The 22,976-nt window shown below is 40.7% G+C and overlaps 3 protein-coding genes across 11 annotated transcripts; 1 reads left to right on the forward strand and 2 right to left on the reverse strand.

The window, feature by feature from the left end:
- Positions 1 to 3: 3 nt before the first annotated feature.
- On the reverse strand, positions 4 to 2,187 carry LOC116849550 (60S ribosomal protein L14). Of its 2 annotated transcripts, none has more exons than XM_032826803.1 (4): positions 2,059 to 2,187; positions 1,352 to 1,453; positions 602 to 796; positions 4 to 191 (listed from the first exon to the last, which is right to left on the reverse strand). In XM_032826803.1, the coding sequence occupies exons 1-4, from the start codon at positions 2,059 to 2,061 to the stop codon at positions 39 to 41; spliced, it is 453 nt and encodes a 150-aa protein (XP_032682694.1). In that variant the 5' UTR covers positions 2,062 to 2,187; the 3' UTR covers positions 4 to 38. The 2 variants fall into 2 exon arrangements, with proteins under 2 accessions (XP_032682694.1, XP_032682696.1); XM_032826805.1 differs by lacking the exon at positions 2,059 to 2,187 and adding an exon at positions 1,869 to 1,891.
- Positions 2,188 to 2,398: 211 nt separating this feature from the next.
- LOC116849516 (malate dehydrogenase, cytoplasmic) lies at positions 2,399 to 6,086 on the forward strand. The gene is made up of 5 exons (XM_032826732.1): positions 2,399 to 2,629; positions 3,066 to 3,261; positions 4,131 to 4,453; positions 5,002 to 5,379; positions 5,623 to 6,086. The coding sequence occupies exons 1-5, from the start codon at positions 2,627 to 2,629 to the stop codon at positions 5,719 to 5,721; spliced, it is 999 nt and encodes a 332-aa protein (XP_032682623.1). The 5' UTR covers positions 2,399 to 2,626; the 3' UTR covers positions 5,722 to 6,086.
- On the reverse strand, positions 6,077 to 22,918 carry LOC116849515 (E3 ubiquitin-protein ligase HECTD1). 8 transcript variants are annotated; one of them, XM_032826723.1, is made up of 23 exons: positions 22,474 to 22,917; positions 21,762 to 21,807; positions 20,907 to 21,046; positions 20,583 to 20,817; positions 19,662 to 20,002; positions 18,456 to 19,515; positions 18,106 to 18,228; positions 16,816 to 17,212; positions 16,485 to 16,520; positions 15,972 to 16,238; positions 14,781 to 15,334; positions 13,773 to 14,679; positions 13,217 to 13,503; positions 12,833 to 13,090; positions 12,530 to 12,740; positions 12,023 to 12,223; positions 11,531 to 11,784; positions 11,285 to 11,449; positions 10,988 to 11,203; positions 10,668 to 10,912; positions 9,940 to 10,516; positions 8,450 to 9,528; positions 6,077 to 8,171 (listed from the first exon to the last, which is right to left on the reverse strand). In XM_032826723.1, exons 3-23 carry the CDS (start codon positions 21,044 to 21,046, stop codon positions 7,889 to 7,891), a joined length of 7,836 nt encoding a protein of 2,611 aa, XP_032682614.1. In that variant the 5' UTR covers positions 21,762 to 21,807; positions 22,474 to 22,917; the 3' UTR covers positions 6,077 to 7,888. The 8 variants fall into 8 exon arrangements, with proteins under 8 accessions (XP_032682614.1, XP_032682615.1, XP_032682620.1 ...); XM_032826724.1 differs by having other exon boundaries at positions 11,291 to 11,449; positions 22,474 to 22,915; XM_032826729.1 differs by lacking the exon at positions 12,023 to 12,223 and having other exon boundaries at positions 22,474 to 22,918.
- Positions 22,919 to 22,976: the final 58 nt, after the last annotated feature.

Below are 22,976 nucleotides of genomic sequence, written 5' to 3' on the forward strand. Positions count from 1 at the left end.
AGGTTTTTGTGAAATAATTTTGTATTTAATTAAAAAGATTACTTTTCAGTTTGCTTTTTGCCTTTTTTTGCATCGCCAGGTTTAGCCTTCTTGGCCTTCTTTAACTTATAGAATGCCTCTGTTCGCATTCTATTTCTGATCTGCCTAGCTTTCCTCAGCTTGAAGCGGTCAAAATCACTAAGTTCCGCACGCTGAAACAGAAAAAAAGTTCTTATTACTCAGCATGAGATACTAAAATATTTCAGTTATCGAAGATATAAAAGTCCAATATATAAGATCATTTGAAATAAATTCTCTTCCTTGTTGCAGCCATCTTAGGTTGAAACAAAATCATGTACTTGAAAAATTCGCATATTTGTACTTGAAAAGTTGTATATTATGTTAATTTTATAGCTACTAATTATTAAAGTGAAAAGAATTCTCAGGATATTTTGAAAATATGATCAATCGATACTACAAATGTCACTATGGACACATCTTCATTCAACATACTTTGCAAGAATCTTGAGCTTGTATTTCCTCGTTTGTGACGTCACGATCTAAGATGGCTGCAATGGATCAAGGGCCTTAATACAGTTAACAAGCTACTGAACACACTTACCTTCTTCTTGGCTTCAACTTTTCTAGCCCACATTGTTTGTTTCCACAACTCGTCAATGTTACCCGCTTGCCACGCCTTTCGTACGACACGGGTAGATCCGGTAAATGGGAAACGCAAGCGGAATTTAGTCAGGTGAAGTTCATTAAGCCTCATCTCACAGCGAGGTACTTTGGATGCTGGGCCATCCACCAGAACCTGTAAAAGAGAATAAAAATTTAGCAAAATAATCATAGCAGGAATTTGTTGGCAAGAAGTTGCAGCTATTGTCAGAACAGTTGGTAAACATCACCAGATTCAGCCGGCAATTCCTATCAAAAAATTATATCATCATTTAGACTATATCCCATGAAAAATTTCTAGCTCAGAAGAAATCAAAATATATTCATATGTGCTTAAAATAAATTTAATATATGTTACATGCAAGTTCCTTTAGCTTGAACTCTTTTCAGATAATGAATCTTCTTAACATTACAGAGTAGAAATATCTTAAGCCAATAGCACATGATGCTTGTTTTTTTGCTGGATGGAAATATTGTTCTGATGCATTTTTGAAGATGCATACAAATGTACTAATCCAAACAGAATATTTCCATCCAGCAAGCAATCCAGCACAAAAACAAGCGCAGTGTGCTGCTGGCTTTAGTCATGAGTGATATAGTATATTGTTATATCTCAATATATATTTATATATCATATTCTATGATATATGCTTATATATCGTTGTGATACATTGTAATATAATGTTCTTACCCGATTCTGGTCAATGATGTCGACAATAGCCACCAGTTTGCCCTGATGAATGCCATCGCTCACATAGGCCACACGGCCTGACTGCACAAACCTTTGGAATGGCTGCAAATAAAAGAAGTATTGGTTATTATTAATGTATATTAACTCTTTCTTCACAAGTGATGAATTTAAGATATACTGAGACAGCATGGCGCATTACATCTTCTATTGTCGTTAACTTAACCTATAATTGTAACAAAGTTATGCTACGAAGATACTGCGTTTGAAGAACTTAAAGCAAGCTTTTGCTCAAGTAAAAGACTCGCCCGATGAATCTAACTGAAAAAACTTGCAAAACTTTAATTCTGATTTGATGTCAAGTTAACGTAGAATTAGAAATTGCACTATAAATTTAATGCTTATTTCTCTTATTCCTTCGAGTGGCTCAAGAATGCGATATGTTCTACAAGTAAAGGATAATTTTACACAAAGCAATGCTCTCGTGGCGACAAAAAGTTGAGAAGTCTACAACACGCACCATGTGGCTGAGAAACGCTCACGCGGCAGAGGTTATGTCGCGAATATCCGTGAAACGTGGCGATCGCGCGCTCGGAAACAACGAACATGATCGCGAGGATATACGAAATTCGCGATGAGAGAATACATTTGGTCATTTGAATTAGGATGTTTGATAATTCGCGAGGCAAAAACGTGCGTGATTCACTCACCATGATTTACAGGAAGCGAAAGACCCAAAGAATGGAATGTCCGATGCACTATGACCAACCATGGCATCTAATAATAAATTATCCCAGATTATTCCCCTCTCGATCTTTCTAGAGTGATTTAGATTGTCTTCAGCAAGAAACACCACGTACGCAAAACTATTTTATTGGCTACCTGTTATCTCAGATAATATCTTAGATAACGTGTAACCAATAAAATGGATTTGTGTTCTTTGTTGGAAACGGCTTCAGTGTCCATGACGTTTCGCAATATAGAAAGGAAAGTCACTGCTGTTTTTTCTACGTGACACGTTGGCGAAATTTCAGTCAAGCGACAACCGAGGACGTGGCAATCGGTGCTGATACGTGAAGTATGGTATCACATCAAAGAGCGCATACTCTATAGTCGAGCGGTTTAAATGCATTTCCAGTCCAATTCCAGTCTAAAGAGCACGAAAAGTGTCGAAAGTCCTGTTACGCCATTTGTCTTGTCCATTGATCGTAATATTTCGAGTGGATATCGAGCAATTTTTTCGTGTCATTCATTAATATCGGACATATTGTGAGAAAAATGGTGAGTTTCTGTAATAACATAATTTATAATTTATGTCGATAATTCGGGTTATTGTTATTATCATGGCGGAATTATCTCTGATTTAACCTTTGTTTGACCTTCATGAATAGAATTCTATTTTAAATTAATTTGTGTAATACTCACGCGCGTACGTTTCTAACGTTTCTCCAGCTTGAGTTCAACCATTTGTTTGTGGAACATATTATTTTGTGGAATATATATTGAGATAGTTAAACTGCTTATGCTTGATTAAAATTAATCAGGATTTATTTTTATTTATTTATTCTTCGAGTTAACAATTATATACGATAGCATACTATAATGTACAATTAATATTTCCGCCTAAATAATAATTATGATATGAAATCTCTGTACTTTTCAGTATAATATGGTGCATTTATTAAGAGAAAATAATTGTTTTATGGTTTTTTGGCAGGCTGAACCTATAAATGTTGTGGTTACCGGTGCTGCCGGGCAAATCGCCTATTCTCTACTGTACCAGATCGCGGCAGGTACAGTTTTTGGTCCTGAACAACCTGTTAATCTTCGCTTATTGGATATCCCAATTATGATGAAAGTATTGGATGGTGTAGTTATGGAATTGGAGGACTTGGCACTTCCTCTATTACGTGGTAGGTAATATAAGAGATATGTGCATGTATGTATGTGTGGGTGTGTGATCTTTGAAAATTAGAAACATGCAAGTGTATATAAAAATATTGCTTCCCATACAACACCAGTGTGTAAAATATATTCTAGAAATATCCCAGGGATATCCAAACATCCCAGAGAAATCTCTAATATATATTTCAACATTTGTACTCTATAGAAAGGTTACAGATGTTTACTCATTATGTATAATTCTTGTATGCTTTTATATCAATTATTATGAGAGATCAGAATAAACTTGATAATCTTTATGTTCATCTCCTGAAGTAAAAACTTGAGAATAGAATTAAAATAAAAACATTTTTTTCAATAATTTTTCTTTTTTCTGATGAAGCTAATAAAGTTATTCAACGTTATAAACTTGAAAAATCAAATTAAGGAACAAGCTTTGCTTTAACATGATGCTGTAAATGTTAATTTTAAGTTGGCTCTAGTACAAGATTAATTTGAGTTTCTCATTCTTGATTCTCAGTGGTATTTAAAGTTCTCCACTATTAGCTAGCCGCGTCACTTATTTATAACTACGAAAACCGTGCGAATTATTTCTCCACAACTTACTGTCAGCACGTAAATAACTTTTAATTCGATGATCTTGATTCGATAAAGCAAATTGATGAATTAAAAACAATCGCCGCAGTACAACGTTGGAAAAATAGAAATAATACTTTAGACTTTTCCTAGTATTTCCGAGCACGTTTCGATAATATATATTTAACTAATCTGTATACGTGCATGCGCGGCTGAAAGTCCAAGTTTAGGATACGTTGTATAATTACCATGTGACAGTGAATTGCGTTTCGATGGTGTTATACGATCCGGTTTAAATTTGTAGACATTTTGCCAACGGCTGAGCCAGCCAAAGCCTTTGATAACGCAGCAGCTGCTTTTATGGTTGGCGCGATGCCACGGAAAGAAGGAATGGAACGTAAGGATCTTTTGGCTGCGAATGTAGAAATTTTTAAGGTGCAAGGAGAAGCGCTAGACAAATACGCCCGTAAGGATGTTAAAGTGCTGGTTGTAGGCAATCCTGCTAACACCAATGCACTTATCTGTTCACATTATGCACCATCGATCCCAAAGGAGAATTTCACTGCAATGACTAGATTGGATCAGAATAGAGCGCAGGCTGCATTAGCTACGCGTTTGAATGTACAAGTATGTGCTTACGCCATTTTTATATAAGATATATATGATAGAATATATCTCTATATATTTTTTTATAAAATATATGATAAGATATATCTCATTGGTAGAACAATTTTTTGCTTTATATTTAAAGTGTTTATCCTATAATATACTTTATACATGCTTTATATTATTATTGTTATTTTATACTTGTAAAAGTATAAAATAGCTATCCTAGACAGCAGAAATTACTAAAAAATGTCTTAGAGATGCCTAAAAGAAATGGGATGTCTTTTGGACGAGTTCAAGACATCTTTTAGTAGATTGTGCAGTTTATATCTGCAGTTATAGTTGCTATAGAAATATATTAAAATATAATAAATATAAATACATATAAGAAGAAAATATTAATTGAAATAAAATAATAAATATACAAATATGTAATATTTATTATTTTATTAATTCAAAATTCTCTTATATTTATTTCTCTATTAAACTAGAGGTAAAATTTTGTTAGACTATTATCATTATCATTGTACACATACCTATATTGTTACATAATCGTATTAATGTGATAGGTTGATAAAGTGAAGAATGTCATTATCTGGGGCAATCATAGTTCCACGCAATATCCTGATGCAGCGCACGCGACCGTAGCACAATCATCCGGTGCAAAACCCGTACCGTCCGAAATCAACGATGATGAATGGTTAAACAAGACCTTCGTGGAAATGATTCAGAAACGCGGCGCTGCCGTAATAATCGCTAGAAAAATGTCTTCCGCTATGTCTGCCGCGAAAGCTGCGGGGGATCATATGAGGGACTGGTGGTTTGGTACTAAACCCGGAGAGTGGGTGAGCATGGGCGTCGTGTCCGATGGAAGTTACGGAATTCCAAAAGACATCGTCTTTTCTTTCCCTGTTATTATCAAGGACAAGAAATACGAAATTGTACAGGTAAGCTATGACGACGCGGAGTATTTAAACCTGTGAATTCATAAATGTCTCAAATATTCCCAATGCTTCTCTCCGTTTTTTCTTCCTCCTGTGATTTGTATTTTTATGTAAAGAATAATCCGTACTCCGAAAATTCTCCTCCTGTACTAAAAAAATTCAAAGCAAATATTAGTTAAGTTCATAAATGATACGATGCACAAGAGAACACGTGAAAATACTGAATATTCTACAACTAATTTTTAGGATCTTCCAATTAGCAGCTTTGCAAGATCAAAGCTGAATATTACGTCTCAGGAACTGGAGGACGAACGCGTCGAGGCGAAAAATGTATTGAAAAAGTGACTAGCAGTGGTGCAGAATGATGAAACGCAAATGGAATTTGTATCGGCAAAACTGTAAAGAATATTATTATAATGCTGCGCAAGATATATATACGTATATATAACATATACGTATGTATATATACTTCAATGTATAAACATCATGTAAAACAATTATTTTTTCAATAGTATAATTAGAAAAGTAATTTTGTATACATTTGATGAATCATTGGTGCAATGTAAATGGTTACAGGTGTTATTTGTGTAGACTGCAAGTTGGTTAATTTAGCACGTTGATATATAGTATGTATGATATATAGGCTTTATATGAAAAAACAAAAACTTATATATAATGAGATATATTGGAAAACATGTTATTATACTTTATAACATTTTGCTTTTATTCATCTCCCCTAGGAGCAATAATTTATATTACAGTAATGGTAATTTTCTTCCTTTTAATATCAATATCGTTATTCAATCTTTTCTCACATTTATATTATCTTTATATATCCTCTCTAAAAACTATCGTTATTACAACTATACCGAGTTTTGTCTGTAGTTTATAATTATCGCGTGAGCATTAAGTAGCATATTGTACAAAGATGCAGAGTGTCAATCAATATTTAGCTTTCATACGCGACTCTCTGGTAACCGCGTCCGCTCGTAATAGAGCATCGCGACTTTATTTTTTTCTCCTTCCGTTTCGTTTAGAGAGACAGAGAGATGTTTAGGGGCAATACACAAATATTCGGTTATGGGACAAGTATTTTGTTTAGAAGCTGCGTGGACATTTAGTCTAGTAGGTGCTACGAAACATAGCTATTTCTCAATATTATTAATGAAAAATTAACTCGAATATGTATACATTATATATATACATGCATATATATATATATATATATATATATATATATATATATATATATATATATATATATATGTATATATACATATAGAAGTAAATTTTGATTTATATCACTCTCATTGCATAAACGTTCGTAGCACGGTACCGGACTTTTACATGCGCGCGCGCGCATGTGTGTGTATATAGTAAATATTTTTATGTAATATAAAGAAAATAGAAATTTTCTCTCTCTCATCAAACTTGCCTTTTATGCAGACTAGACATCCGAAGTACGATATTTTCGAAGAAGAAAGGAAAGCAAAATACGCGAGTAGACTGATGTGAGGAACTCTCGACTTTCCGTTCCGTGAGGCTCTAGCGATTATACTCGAAAAGACCCTAGTTTAAAGAAAGTTTGGTGAAAAAAATTATCTTTAAATTGGACCAATTTTACAATGGAATATCGAATACCTGGAACGGATAATTTGCAAACGTTTGTCCAACTGTAAACGTATACATATATATGCACAGATCTTTTCCAACAATTAGTTTTTACTCACAGTACACCAAAAAAAAGGAACGATAAGACATTTGTCAAATTATAATTAATGTGATACATATCAATAGCCAATGCGGTGTGCCAGAAATCCTATTCAAGCTGTAACCTGCAAATCGTGAGACTCAACGACAAATAATAGAAAAATAAAACAAGAAGATATTGACTAATTCACAGCAGAAAAAATTACATTAAATATAAATATGTATATCATATATCTTGTCCTACCTATTTTAATATATATGTATATATAAAATATTACAAAGATACCATAATATATACAGGAAATAAACGTGATTTTAAGAGAGCTCGACATTCGATTGTGTATAGCGATTACAACTTACGGAAATTTACTGAAGCACCGCGACAATATTCCGCCTATTTGTATCTCTGAAATGGAGACAATTTAGAAATGCGCGTGAATTACGTTGCATCGCGAATTTTGGATAACTGAAATGACAGAGACAGAAGTTAGCACGTTCAACGCCACGTGGACACGTATCTGTTTTTTTGCAGAAACGAAGCTTTTTCCGTCCCAGGTTACTAAGTTGCCGTCTGTGTTTTTATACACTACGTTATATATATATATATATATATTTATATGTACCTCTTACCGGAGAAAAGAATTAAAATTATATCAAATTACGATAAAGGCCGCGTACTCGTTTTCCTACATACATAACACGTAGTATCGTTCTGTTAAGTATAATCATTTTCTCCCGCGTATAATATACGAATAATTCGAATTCTCTCTCTCTCTCCTCGTGCGAGCGAAATAAGGTTTCTTTAATTCAAGTGGAATCCTCGTTCCCGGGTAGCGGCCAAAAGTCTCTCTTTCAGGATTTCCTCAGTAGGATATTCCGGTAATTTTAAGTAATGAACACAGGTGTTAACAGAAGGATAACCACCGGAACCGGCGTCCACTTTGCGCACGACGGTCAATCTGGGATGTAAATTGCATAGACCACCTGGAGGTAGAGCCGAGCAACCGGTGGCGAATTGCAAGAACGCTTTCCTCTCGGAACCGGTCAGCGACAACAACACATTGACAAATCTTTGGAAGCCAGGGCTAAAAAGGAAATATTAATGTCACATGTGAGAAAAAAAGAAAATATGTGTGTGCAATCAACTATCAATTTGTCTATTACGTGATTCCATTAAGTTGTTGTAGAAACACTTGTCGTTTCTCCATTAAATTCTGATTTATAAAATATCATAAAAAATTATAAAAAATATTAATTTAGAGATATTAAGAGCAAATAATATAGAATCTCGTTAAATACCTGAAAAAATATTGTAAATTCTTTCTATAGCTAAGTCCGACGAAATTGCATATCATCGTCTCACCTTTCCTTCGTATATCCTAATTTTGGCTCGGTATAATTGAGCAAGTCCTCCCTTGTCCATTGCGGGTGCTGTTCACCGCAGAGCATCGCTCTCATCTCCTCCGGACTGAAAGCATGCAGTTTCTCCATGGGGAAGACTTTGGAGAAGCCTGACTTGAACGCCTCAAGTTGTCTGCATATCCCTTGGTTAAGGCAGTAGTTGATGGTGAGATTGGTGTACTCCTTCGCGTTCTCTATTGTCACCGCGACGTCTGCGCCATTTTCCACTAACTCCACTTGATCATGTTGAAACACTTTCGAACTTGGTGAATACGTCATGGTTAATGCTAAATCTTCGATGGCCACTGAAATACCGGACTGATGAGAAATGTACAACGACGACGTCTCCTCGTCGACGACGTTCGAGCCGTCGGAGAAGGTCCGATCACGCTTGGTGATCGCGTTCTGTATCTCCTTGAGAAACTCTCCTCGCACAGGGTCCACTTCGGCGAGGTCCTCGATATCCAGTAATCCGGCGTACCATGGGCAAGGCTCCAACGTGGAGTACGCAGCGTCGGTCTCACCTTCTTCAGAGATGAAGCTGCTCGACATACTGGACGAAATACTCTCTTGCGTGACGCCGGTGAGACCGATTTTCTCGTTGACATTGTTCGAGATATCACCACGGCACATTAATTTTAAGAATGGACGGGACAATGGTAGATCTACTAATCTATTATCCTGTAGAACCTTTGCCAAGAAGACTCCTAGGAACCAGAAATATCGAACAGCGCGGTCGCAAGCTGCCGAATCTTGTGGTAACGGCGCTGGGAACAAGCCGCTGGCGCGTGTCACATAATAACCCGCGGGCCGGATCTTGTCCTCGGTAGTAACGCACTGCTCCTCGCTCAAGATCCGCGCATTGTTCTCGTCGTCGTCGTTGCCATCCCCGTCGACGGCGTCGTCGCACAACCAAAGACCCAGATCTCTGCGCTGCAATTCTGCCGCGACTAATGCGAAGAATTCTAAAGTAGGCCCCAGTCCGGTACCCTCCTCTCCTACAAACGCGACCTCGAGTATGCTCTTTCGACTTGCATGCACCTGTGCGATAAAGAATACAATGAAGAAAGAATGAAGATATAAAAGTATGTTCAAGATATCAAGACATTCATCAATTCATTGGCTAAATTTAATCAATGAATCATTTAATTTGAAACAATTTTAAGTACATACAGAGATATATACTTACAATTATTATACTCAAATTATTGTAAAATAGTTATCTATAAAATGATACTAGAATTATACATAATTAAGACAATTTTTTTCCAAATGCTTAATTTTATGAAATATTATAATTAGCTACTATTATTTCTTATAAGAGTCATTTTTACTCTTATAAGATTTTTATAGTTGAAGTACTGAATAAAGATGTTGAAAAATTAAACTTGCATCACTAAGTAAGATACATCCATTCGACATAGATCATCGTAATCAAATCATAGTTTTTACCTTTAGCACTTGTTCTGCCCAGTCCAACAGCTTATCTCCCCTGGGCACACTGACTCTCTCATGTTTGAGCCTGCCGACGCGGAACTCGTGGCTGTCGTCGCGTCGTGGACTCAGGCCCGGTGCACGTTGTCGCTCGAGAATCGCATCACGCTGCGTCTGCAACCACACGATCGACCGCGAAGCGCCGAAAGCGGTGCAGCTGAAGTAGAGTCGCCTAGTCTCGAAGGGCAATAAGAACGGACAGCTCCGCGCGAGTTCCTCGCACCAGTTTGGCAACGCGCCAGCAGCTAATGCCAACGGGTCTTGAATCTGCTGCACGATCTTGTTCGTGATCTTTTTGGATGTGAAGTCGTCCGGGTGAATCCAGCAAGCAGCGTCGTCGGACTCTTCCTGCTCCAACGCGGCCGGTCTGCCGTCATCCCGCACAGTGCTTAGGACGAACACGTGTCTCAACAGCTGCAGAACGTCCTCGACAGTACACGCGTTCGCATTTTGTGCGGCGTTACGAGAGTACAGCGTCACAATTGGCGTCGCTCTACCGGATGATTCTTCGTCTCTAGCTTCTTTGTATATTATACTACACAAAAGAAAGAAACAAAGCAAGATTAGTACGAACTTAATAAAACTAAATCGATTCGAATTTAATAAAACGAATTCAAACTATATATTATTTCTCTTTTTCAGAATGTCAAAATGAAGGATAAGACTAATTAACGAAATGCAATTACGTGTAGGTCGGCTCCCATATCCTTCTCAATTTTTCTTGGCGGCTACCCAATTCAGTCAGTTGCATTAATTCCTGCACGGCCTGGAAGATACTGGCGTGAGGATCTGAGAGAGGTATCTCGACATCCGCTACACCGGGAAATCCTGGCCCCTTCAACGACAAGGAGAGTCTAGGCATGGGCAGCGATCCAACGCGGCTATTGATTTGCGCTTCACTGCCAGGTGGAGGAACTTCCAAATCCGTTGTCTGTTGCGACAATATTTCGACATGAAGAACAGTCGGTATCCGCGATGCGTATAATTCACCAAACGTGTTATTCACCTGATTGATATTCGTTCGACCAGGACGCGGGTCGAAGGCAGGAATGAGAGCGGAGAACTGACGCTTCAACACAAACTCGTCGTCCCACGCGCGTCTCTTGCTGCTCTGTGGTGTCTCGTCTTCCATGAATGCTGCCAAGAGATTGCGACTTACCATCACTTCCTCATATTCTCCTTCGCAACCGTCGCCTTCCTCCTCATTCTCTTCGTCTTCCTCCTGCCACAATATTTAATTAACAATAGACTAGTTTTATCCACACTGCAGCAGTGCGAAAATAGTAAATAGAGATATACGCACACTTACCTCTTGATCGTTCTCCTCATTGTCTTCTTCCTCTTCGAGGACACCATCTTCATCGTCTTCCAATTCGGCTAAGAGTGTAGGTGCACCGGTAGTTCGAGCTCCACCGACGCTGGAGGTTGCTACGCCCCCACAAGATTCTAAGAAGTCTTCGAGACTAACCTGAAATTGAAGATGAAATGAGAAATGTTCGAACGTGTTTTTTTCGTCGCGCATTAGCTATTCAAGAAGAAGCAATTTTACCTGTTCACTATCACTGCTTGTACTGGTCAGAGACATGGTGAGTGCTCCCAAGCTTGGTCCAGTCGTCGTAGTGACGCCACTACCGGCCACCTGTCCGCTACTTGTCAAGCTCGGATAGCTTTGCGCCGTACTAAGTAATCCACCGGGAAAATTAGGACTGAGCGCCAGTCGTACTAGGCTAGACACGGAATTCGGTCCTCGTGAATTAGAGCTCGTATTAGAATTTGAAGCAAGATGCTGTCCACCCGTAGGTCCTGCAAATTGCGTTATCGTTCAAACGACAATTATCGTTTATCATTCGAGGCAAGAAGAATACATTATTGACATATTGTACCACGTAAACGGAGAAGTAATTTTGTGTATGACAATACACTTCGCTGAGGACAGCGAATATACGACATTATATTAAATTAACATTAATGAGTAATCTTCATTCATATATAATTATACTTATATTAGTATAATTATAATTATACTTGGTACGAGACTAACCTAACGTTCGTCTTCGCGCCATCGCAGCAAAAGTTTCCAATAAACCAGTAGCAGCTGTTGGTTCCAAGGTATTGTTAGCATCGGAACAAGCGAGATTAGGCACAGATACCGACATGGGATTGGTAACCACAACAGGACAACCACCCGTTGTATTTTGCGTAGACGAGCTAGCCTCTTTCTCTCGAGTACAGTCTTTAGCAACTAATTCGGAGGAAATGTACTAAATTTTTACATACACTATCAGCACGAGAGGATGAAAGGAGTTCATCGATTCGGTCAGAGAGAGAGAGATCGGAGTGCGGTAGAGCCGTGTGACAGCTGCCGCGCGCCGAGCATTAGAGATTGTAAAAAGGTGTAACAGTTAACGAGATCAGTATGTAGCGTATATATGTACGTTTTTTTTTCTTTCATTTCTTTTCATCACAAAACACAAACATCACAACACTGAAATGAGTGTCAAGGTGTATCGGAAAAAGGGCTTACTATATATCGATATAATGCACATACCATCCGCGATCCCTGTTGGATGATGCCTCGATACAGACTTAATTCTCAACGAGTTCTCATCGGACTCGCCGGATACGCTGATTCTAACGGGAACCAAGCCGAGCAGTTCACCGCTCAGAAAACTATTAGTATTATTCCGTAATCTGTCAGCACCCTCTCTCATACGATCCAGAACCTCAGCAGCTTCTAAACTCAATAAGCCACCGCTAGCCTGCACGGTACAGTTTTATACATACATGTTGCGAGATTGTACACGACAGAATCGCCAAAAGTTTCAAACGAACAGTGCACGATACAACTCACCTTGTTACCTCTTAGAGTAGCGAAAAGTGGTTTGGAACTGGACGCGCGATTACTAGTGCTATTAGCTGGACAATCCGTATTAAGGGCGAGACTTTCAACAATAGTGGCTAAATCGCTGGTGACGGTTGTGTCAGGTCTGGGGTGCAATACGACTGATAGTTCGCTCGTCGAGTTCGCTCCGCCTTCGCCGGTTACAGCGACGACCGCCTCGGCACGGGCTACCGATAACACACTCTCGGCTATCGATTCGGCAGCTTGCTGCTTATAAAAATCAGGAAAATTGTCGTAAGATATCACATATATTATTGTACATGTGATATTAATTAAATCTCGAAATATAAGAAATGTAACTGATAAAAAAAAAAACACATAATTAAATCGCACCTTTGCCGCTAGATTATCCGCGCTCGCGGCTTGATCCGTGGAAGCTACCGAGCCGCGCATAGCTGTGTCGGTGCAATCGGGCAAGCTGGGTGTGCTACTTGACTTTCGACCCGTTAAGACGCCACCGCTACTCTTACACTTAGCTGCGCTGTCCGTCTCGAGAGTAGTGCCGACCAATCTGAGATCATATTTCCCTTCAGCACCCATTCTGTACGAGTTCGATCCACCGTGATCCCACGTTACGTCTATCCATCCGTTATGCAATTCTCCTGTTACCGTACCTTCACCTGCAATCAAACGTCAGCGGTTGCATTAATTGTCGTCAGAATAGGTATTCTAATCGATTGACACGTGACTTATTATTTAAAATCACTCATTCGACATGTAAGTACAAATTCTCCATTCTCACGCATACATTGAGCGTCTTGGCTGCTTATGAGATCTAAATTTTTTATTTATTCTCCTAACAGTCGATAGTAATCAATAATATTCTGACACAATGAATAGACTTGGATTAAAGACTTAGTAAGTGGATAAACGTTAACACTCAATATACCTGGTGGTACGCCATCCTGATCCCTCCACTTCCAATCTAAACCTCTGGCCACCCTAACTCCCGCGACCAGATGTTTGAGAACTTGCGTCTTGATGAATCGTCTTTGCTTCCGCACACCGGCTTCAGCCTCCTTGGCGGCGCGACCTAGATCTTCGCACACGCCGGTGACCTCTCCATAAACCTCGAAGCCCGACACAGACAGATAATGCGTCTGACCAGAAGCATTTTTGCCAATCTGCTGTAATCGCAAATGCCGCCAGCCCTGTGTCTCCTCGCTCGGAGGTTCCAGTGTCCATGTAGCCGTGCTGCCTGGCTCGTTTAAAGAGCAGTCGTCCACGTGGGCGTATAACGTGATCCACGTGACACCATCCTTCGACGCCTGAAACATCCAGTTCCTCAGAGCGCTCCTGCCATAGCCTCTCGCGTGCCGCAGAGTATAAGCGCTCGGGATAATCCAAACCCCAAGATCTATCGAAAACCAGGCGCGCTTGTCGTCATTGGTGTGACAATTCAATGCTGAAGGGTCGCGGCTGAGTATATCCTCGAGATGACCGTAAGGTAAGTTCCTCCCGTCGCTCGACGTGACAACCACCAGGCCGTACTGGCCCGGATTTACCCATTCGGAACAGGTTTTGGCGTTCGTTCCAATCCAATACAACACGCCGTTTTCGTCGAAGTCATGTTGATACTTGAATGTTATTCTATTCTCCTCTTTCAGTTTCTTCACGAACGTGAATGTGGATCTATCGTGATCATGCCATTGTTTAGCTACCATTTTTAGTAAGTGATTCTCTAATTGTTGTATCGTGCTGAGTGGTTCCATCTTCAAGCTACGACCGGATCTATCGATCAATGCGCTTTCGCCGGAGGCTTTCTCCAATCGAAAGCGTAATCTTCTCGTCAATATCTAAAGATAGAAAGATAGAAAAAAACAAAATTGCAAATGAGAAACTAGAGCTTTCTTATAATATGATAAAATTGTGTGTGTGTAATGCTATAATTAATTACCTGCAGACCATAGCCTGATCCGGGTGTATCGTACAGATAGACGGGTAATTTCTCTATCGACTCTAGCACCGAGACTAATTTGTGGACTAAAATCTTTGCAGAGTTATGCTCTTTATTCGTGTCTTTCGTCTGGAAACAACTCTTAAACACGGTTATCCTTTGCATCCTGAGTTTGGTCGCCCTGAGAGTCGGCGGTGAAGGTCCGGGGGGTGCGGCTAACAGAGAGAGCAGTGCTTGTACGAGGCCGCTGGAGTGCAATTCATACGCGGACACTCGGCCCTCTTCATTTAGCAGCACTTTAAGCTGTTCTAATGCAGTTTGCAATATATTGCGCCATTCCCGATTGCCTGATTGTTGCTTCTGTGTCGCTTTTTCGATCTGACTGACGATGGCGCCGAGTTTCGCCACTACGCCGCGTGGTTGAGCTTGTGCTGCTTTGAAGTAACGCTCATATATCTCCTGCGCCTGCACCTTGACCTTTTGCTTGATAGCTTCAATCTTCGATCTCAATCTCTTGCCTCTCTTGCCAGTCCATCCTGCCGCGAATTCCGGACCTGTACATGAATATGCTCGTAAAACTTTTAAGATACTATATAGAAAAGTTTTTTTTTTATAATTATATTGTCTCATATATACAGGGTGTTTCTTTACCTCTGCCCACGAAGCACATAGCGTTATTCTTATGAAAAATTGAATCGAAAAGTCCTGAGCCATTTTTGTTTTTGATGCTTAACAAATATTCTTAACAGATATTGACAGATACTTAACAGATATTCTTTAATAAATTCCAGCAAATCCGCGCGGTCCTTTAGAAGTACACAGTCTGTGAGTCGCAAGTCTGATTGTGTGCATGAATGTTCCGCCGCTGCATTCACGCACATTACAGGCGCGCAGCTCACAGACGTGTATACTTCTAAAGAACGGCGCGGATTTGCTGGAATTTACTAAAGAATATCTGCTTCGTTAAGCATCAAAGACAAAAATGTTCAGGACTTTTCGATTCAATTTTTCATAAGGGATAACACTATATTCTTCGTAGGCAAAGGTAAAGAAACACTGTATATATCAAAAATTTTGTATATAAATATGATACTATGATAGATAAATTATGTGTAAGTTATTACACATAATATACATGTATAAGTTATTTACATTATAAAGGAGTGTATTATTTGAAACTTTTTTTCATACCTAGGCTGGTTTCCGCTGTAAAGGAATGCTTGGTGCCACGATTCGACTCAAAGATAAAACCCGGTAAATCTTCTCTCAAAATAGTGGCCTGCTGTTGGCCGTCGCTGTTATGTATGCACAGTTCGCTCTCCTTTCTGCTGGACAATGCCCAATTTCCTACAACTAAGCGCGTAGTGCCGGGGCGCGAAAGCACAGGCTGACTCACGAAATTTACTTTCAACTGACTGCGTGCTCTTTGCAGCTTCTCCAGAAATTCACCGCGATTCTCTGCAAATCACGGAAATACGCGTCAAACGATCCGTCTCACCCGAGAGAAAATACAGATCAATCATCGTTATAGAATGAAATGTGCTCAAATTGCAACAGACAGGGTAAATGGCATGCTATGAGATTTTCGAATATGTAACTCCTGTGGAATGTGTAAAACACCAAGAGATAGGACAGCATGCTCGACTACAAGACAGAAAGAGAGAGAGAAAAAGAGAGAGAGAGTTGAACATGTATGTAACCTACCTTCGGTGGTAAGCGACTCTGTGTTCCTCCCCTTTCCTGTAGGCAGTTAGTAAAACCAGTTATTCTCTAAATAGAGTTCCCCCTCACAAAAGTTAATCACGAATGAATAAATGTAATATAAAAATGACATTCGGGAAGAGAAATATATCTGTCTACCGTTATGAATAAAGAGGAGGCGGAGGGAGGAAGAAGCGACACTCCGAGTAAAAATAAGGACAGCATTAGCAGAATGAATGATGAACGTGGTGCGAATCTCAACGTGATTCATTTTGTCCGCATGGGCAGGTTCTTGACCGAGGTGCGAGAATACGAGTGGTGTGACCGTGCTTACCGGACGTGTCAGTTCCACCCTCAGGACTGCCGCTGGAGTACATGGTTGCTAGTTTGCCGTCGAGGATAAATCGGAACCATCCGTTACTGCCGTTCGACAGTTCCAAGGCTGCTGCATCCGACCAGATGTACAGGCAATCCCGACCTCTGCATATGCACCAGTCCCTCCAGTGGTATGCTCTTCCCACCAACAGCTCCTTCGCGTCTTCCATCCGTTGTTCTTCGCCAGACTGATTAGACTCCGCTTCCGGCTCGGGCGTAGTCTCCTGCGGCCCGGCCAGAGCGGCCACTTTCGAGAACACTCCCAGACGCGCGAAGTGCTCTAAGAATTCATCTTTGCCTTTAATCATCAGATCCTGTATCATCTGCAGAACGACCAAGTGACCGTCCTCGTCCTCCTGTTAAATATTAGAACACAGAAACTTTTAGACCGCTGTTCTCAGACTGGAACACTAAGCAGGCTGGCAAAAGACAAGTTAAAGACGTCTAATTGCTAAGCATAACGAGAGTAAACTATGTAAATTATGTAAATTGATTTACTTTCGCTATGAACAAGTGGCTATTTTACAATTGCAAACTCATACGTGATAAATGTATCAGCGTGTTATGTTGTGTTTATGGCATCTTTTTTCTAGAATTACGTTCTAATCGAGAAACGCAAACAAACACTTTTTTTTAGATCCCATCAGCGGCAAGCAGGCAGTAGACAAAGATGGACCAGATACTTCGACAGCCTCGTCGGAAGTACACAATTCTCTAGTAAGTACACGTCTCTTTGATTCGCCCTCTTTGTAACTCGGTCAGTCGATTAGCTCGTGGACAAAAAATCTCACATTAATAAGTAAAATTCATTCTTCGCGAGGTCTCTCTCTCACAGAGACGTACGTCACGGCCACAATGTCAGGAGGCGTGTCATTAGCGCCTCACGATTACTCTGAGATTAATTAATCGTATGCTCGACTTAGTAGTGAAGAGTAGTGGTGGTGTACGCGGCTCTGCCCGTACAAAATACGAGTCGTATCCGAGTGAATAGAGAAACGACATGCGTAAGTGTGTTAAGTTTCACGCTTCAAAGTAAATGAGTGGTAAGTGCGCACTTATATGTATGTGTTAATGATCAGAAACGTAAACGAGATCGCTCTACGTGATTATTAACGAACAAAATTAATGGAAACTGGCGGAATTACAAAATTACAACATTGGTGAGGATTCTCAAAAAAAAAAGAAAAAAGAGATGTCTTTCTCTCTCTGCAAGTAGCGAGCGATAGAAATATGCAGCAGCGGACGTTACCGTCTTATCGAGAATGTAGTTGCGCGAACTCGAGGACTTGCGAGTCGTAAGGCCGGGTAATTTCGGGCCAATGAGCGCCTTAAAAGCTGTGGACGATGGCAATGGCGCCTTTATTTCGAGTTCCTGTGAACAATCTCCACTAAATCGCTTGCTAAACCGCCGACTCTGACTTGCTCCCTGCCTGCGCGCGTGCGTCGGGATCTCTTTTTCTCTGTGTCTCCTCGAGACACAGTTTCTTTACTTAAGAATCTTACTTTTGCTTGACAAAGTCCGAATAAAAAAAAGGAAAAGAAATCATAGCGATACTCGACAAAGCGATTCACACTCGGGTAATACTCGGGTGTTCTTACCTCGTTGTCCAATACGTTAGCGATCACTTCCACGAGCATGGCTCCGCATCCTCCGGTGCTGTCGGATCCGCAGGTCTCTATAAGTAATTCCGGCTGAATGTAGTGCACCATTTTCCTGATCAAACTTAAACTCGCTTTTCTAACACTCGGTAACATAGTTGATTGAAAAGTCGCACAGAACACTGGTAATAATCTTTTCAAATAGACAGGCGCCATCTCGGGATCTCCCTTGGGCTCAGTGAACTCTTCTACTTCTGCCTCGAGTTTCCGGTGTTCTTGATTCGGTGGTAACATCCATTCGCCAGGTGACTGTAATATCGCCGCGACTTCTCTGTGCCCTTCGTCGACGCGCTCTCTAGCCTTGTCCAACGGTGTCTTGCCATCCTCGTCTCTCAGATCGGGGTTGGCACCGTGTCTGAGTAGAACTTTGGCGATAGCCGGTCTACCAAAACAAGCCGCGTAATGTAAGCTCGACGAACGCTGACCTTTGTTCACATCTGCTCCTCGGTCGCATAAGAACTCGACCATCTCCTGTGTACCAAATGCGGAGGCCCAATTGAGTAAGGTTTGTCCAACATCGTCCATGAAATTGACTTCAATCCCGCCCGAATCGATTGCCTCTATCAGCGCATCAGTATCCTTTGAGCGTATACAATCAATCAGTTGTCGATGTGACTTCTCGCCGGCGCTATCCAAGCGTCTCAGTCTTGGTAATAAAGGACCGGACGGACCGCCAGTAGTGCTACGACCCAACGCCGATCTTCCTTCAAACAACAAAACTAACAAGAGATCGACCAGTCTCATGGAGTCGAGAGCGCATCGCTCGTCTCCCTTTAGTGCCTTCTCGATCGCGTCTGGTAATTCAGAACGCAAGAGATCATGGGTGATCGATGGTGATCCTCTACAGAGCGTCGACAGAAGACTGATTATAGTCGAAACTGAAGCACAAGATTTCGGCTCCGGAGCCGGAACTGTCGTCGCGGTACTAGACGGTGGGGGCGTTTTCGGGTTGCTGCACGTTGCCGTAGCGGAAGTGCCAGGCCCTGCAGCGTTTGATAATCTGCAGAAAATGGTGTTTACACGTATATAAGATATATAATACAATAATATATTTATGTTAAATTTATATATGACATACAACAGATATATGAGTGATTATATGAATGATTACATGAATTTTATATGTGTGTGCGTGTGTGTGTGTACCTGTACAAAAGTTCAGAAACTAATCCATTCGACGCCAACGGTGCAGGGTCAATGCCCCTTCTGGAAAATCTGTCTGCCAACGATGCGAAGCAACGAAGCGCCCCGTCCGCGACATGTGCATCTTCGTGCCTCAATAAGACCGACAAAGCTTCGACGCAATCCGGTAGAGCTTTATCTTGGGGTTCCACTTTGCCGCATAGTCGGGTGACCACTGCCATCGCCGAGTGCAGTGTGTCCCGGTGTACGCGTGCTCCGTGTTCTCGGATGAAGCACAAGGCGCAGGGAAGGCCGCCGGCATCGAACACAGCACCTGCTTCCCTCGCGCACACCAGTTCTAACACCTGTACGAGCGATATATGTATATAGCATTTCTGTCTTTTAAGCTAGTTTCTAATCTGAACATCAAAGCTAATCTAAAAAGCAGAGATTTTTTTAGGACTACTCCTTGTGTTCCGCGAATTAGGACGCGTTAAGTGTCAAGATTAATTAATTAATAATTCGTTAACTATCATTCGTGTTAAAAAATGGCACTGGACTTTTCGTCTCGGCTTAACTTTTATTATCTGCCATTTTAATATTTTGTGATAGTATAAAACGTTGTACATATGTATATATATGACAGATACATAACATACAGACATGTATATAATAAATGCAAAAAGTATTCATACACCAGAGAGTTTTGAAAAAAAACCTTATTTGTAGAAAATAAGTTTTAACAATTTATTAACATAATTTTGAGAAATATATCACTTATTATGTTACCTGTTAATAAATTATTAAATAAAGCTCATTTTCTACAAATAAAGCCTTCTTCAAGACAATCTCCTGTGTACGAATATTTTTTACACTTACTGTACATATATACACAAAATTATTTTAATTTTGCATTTTATTTAAATTCAATTCGCGATCATTCACCTTTATACATTGCTCTGCCAGGTCACGACTAGCTCTGGAACCAAGTCCAGCACCAGAGAGACGGCTGCAGATGGCCTTTACAGCGCCTTCCATAGCTACTACTCTTCGTGTACATTCTGCCGAAACGTCGAGATAATATGTGATAGCTCGAGCTGTCACCTCTAGGACACTGTCGGGTACTAATTCGTCCAAAAAGATCCTGCAAAGCGCTGGGAGAAACGTGCGTGGCGGGCAACTGACGGGCACACGAAACATTATACCAAGTTACATCGCGTGTCGTCATTGAAAATCATTATTACGCAGTTACTTATGCCGCTCACGTACCATTCGAAGCAACGGTCGACGTTATCGGACATAAGCAGGAGCATACACAATTGCTCCAACGCAATCAACTGCATGTCCCTCTCGTCCCCTTGTCCCATACTGAGCCATTCCAGCAAAGTCTCAGGATCAACGTCTGCCATCTTTGTAGAAAAGTAAAATATCATTTTATCAGAAGTTATATTACAATATTTATGTAATCAGAATATATTACTTTATAAATAGTACATGTATATACACAAATTGATGGTGATATTGTCCCATAAAGAAAGATTATTTCTCTCAACCATAGATGCTAATATAAGAACAATTATGACATGCAAATTTGTTACTTTTATTTAAAGTCATATATTTTCTTGTGTATGGATTGGCAAACTAAATTATTAACTAAAATTGTTAAAACACATTCTTCTGTATCAATTGGTTATGCCAATTGATGCTCACAACTACAATGCAAAAAAAATTTGCATTGATGTGAAGAAAATAAGAAAGAACGTATTCTGTAGCAATCAATGATTTCCATGATTTAATGAAGTATCTAATATAATGATTTTATTAGCATAGATATGATGTGTATCTGTTAATAGGGTACTAAACGATTTAATTTTCTAACTGTATCATCACAGTTTGGATCACTATAAAATATTCATTGAAAAATAAATTTTGCACTCAACTTCAGATAATTTATGCAAATCTCCTCACCTATTTTCAGACTCATAAATAATAATTTTTAAGAGAGGAAGTTCTTATTGATTGTTCCAAAGTGGTGCAATCCATAATGGATGATTACATTTGTAAAACAAATACATGATCTGATAATTTAACTGACGACATAAATTCTCAATTTATCATATTTACCTTATACTTTTGGTAGTACCGGTTGAGTGGATTTTACTTTGATATTCTGAAAGTGACACAGAAAACGTTATTGGTTCATGTAAATTAGCCACTTACATTGTCCGAAGAACGGGACAAAAAAATCGTAACGGAGCACAACAAAGCGAGGCGCGAGTCATCCGCGAATATCCGGTATACGCGTTCAGTCGTGAGGTGTGAATCGCAATTTGCAATTCCGCGACGCGTGTCGCAAGACCGAGATGAATTCTGCCCGTAATTTTCCGCGACGACACGAATTGCTTCGGAACGACCTGCTCCTATCCTCGCTCTCGAGAAACAATAACTCGGAATCGCGGAACGTGGCGAGTTGTTGCACGTCATTATATGCGGTATGTGTAATCACGAGATCGATGCGATTCAACGGCATAAAGACACGCGATCGCGCAGGGCGATATGCCGCGACATACCTGTGCATGATCGCTGTCGAGTCGCGGGGAAGGTTCTCGACGTCGCGCAGCTGCGACGACGCGACGGCACGCGAGCGAGAGAACCGTTCGCGTAACCTTTCCGTCGCGCGAGCCTGATCTCGCGTGTCGGGGGAAAGGGCGGGCGCGATTCGCGAAATTCGCTGTACTAAAGACGGCGACGACGACGATAACGACGTTGACGACGGCGACGGAGACGCCGACAGATGAATTCCGCTCGCACAGCTACCGTTATTATTAAAACGTACCGTTGCGTACAGCATTCCATTCCTCGTGAGAGGTCAAGTCGCCATCCTCCTGCGGACGTGTCGTTCGCCACCGCGGAGAAACGGGAAACGGCTCGTCCGTGCGCGCGTCGTCGTCCGTTGTTGCTGTTGACGATGTGACCTGGCCTTCGCGCTGAACGACCGACCGACTCGACCCGGGAGATCGTGCGATAAATCAATTCTATTTTCCCTTTATACCGTCTCGTATACGTCATATATGCTGCTCGCCATTTACGTGACGTTCGATCCTGATGTAGTCTAGATTCGCACAACTCGCCACGCTTTGGCGAGAAGTAAGCCGAATTTCCACGCGCAATCAACGGAAAGGGGATAAGGTCTGTTTCTTTTTTCGTCGAGTCGCGAATCGCGACTCCTACACACGAATCCGTGGGAACTTCGCGAATTTATTCGTACCTACGAGTACCTTCGCGAGCTACCGATTGGCCGTCGTGTAGAGAGAATCCTGAGGTCATACGTCACGATTT

Source organism: Odontomachus brunneus, unplaced genomic scaffold (assembly GCF_010583005.1).
Source record: "Odontomachus brunneus isolate Ranch 3 - 2012 unplaced genomic scaffold, Obru_v1 Obru_scaffold_118, whole genome shotgun sequence".
Lineage (NCBI taxonomy): Eukaryota > Metazoa > Arthropoda > Insecta > Hymenoptera > Formicidae > Odontomachus > Odontomachus brunneus.

What these genes read in the sequence shown, in the direction of transcription:
- LOC116849515 (XM_032826723.1), bottom strand. Translation starts at nt 21,046, where the DNA reads ATGGCAGACGTTGATCCTGAGACTTTGCTGGAATGGCTCAGTATGGGA. An exon ending in CTAACGTATTGGACAACGAG is followed by an intron (nt 18,229 to 18,455) that starts GTAAGAACACCC and finishes GATTGTTCACAG; the next exon opens with GAACTCGAAATAAAGGCGCC. An exon ending in AGAGTCGCTTACCACCGAAG is followed by an intron (nt 16,239 to 16,484) that starts GTAGGTTACATA and finishes CGTGATTTGCAG; the next exon opens with AGAATCGCGGTGAATTTCTG.
- LOC116849550 (XM_032826803.1), bottom strand. An exon ending in ACATCATTGACCAGAATCGG is followed by an intron (nt 797 to 1,351) that starts GTAAGAACATTA and finishes TCTCTTTTACAG; the next exon opens with GTTCTGGTGGATGGCCCAGC. An exon ending in AAGTTGAAGCCAAGAAGAAG is followed by an intron (nt 192 to 601) that starts GTAAGTGTGTTC and finishes TTTCTGTTTCAG; the next exon opens with CGTGCGGAACTTAGTGATTT.
- LOC116849516 (XM_032826732.1), top strand. An exon ending in CTACGCGTTTGAATGTACAA is followed by an intron (nt 4,454 to 5,001) that starts GTATGTGCTTAC and finishes TTAATGTGATAG; the next exon opens with GTTGATAAAGTGAAGAATGT. An exon ending in AGAAATACGAAATTGTACAG is followed by an intron (nt 5,380 to 5,622) that starts GTAAGCTATGAC and finishes ACTAATTTTTAG; the next exon opens with GATCTTCCAATTAGCAGCTT.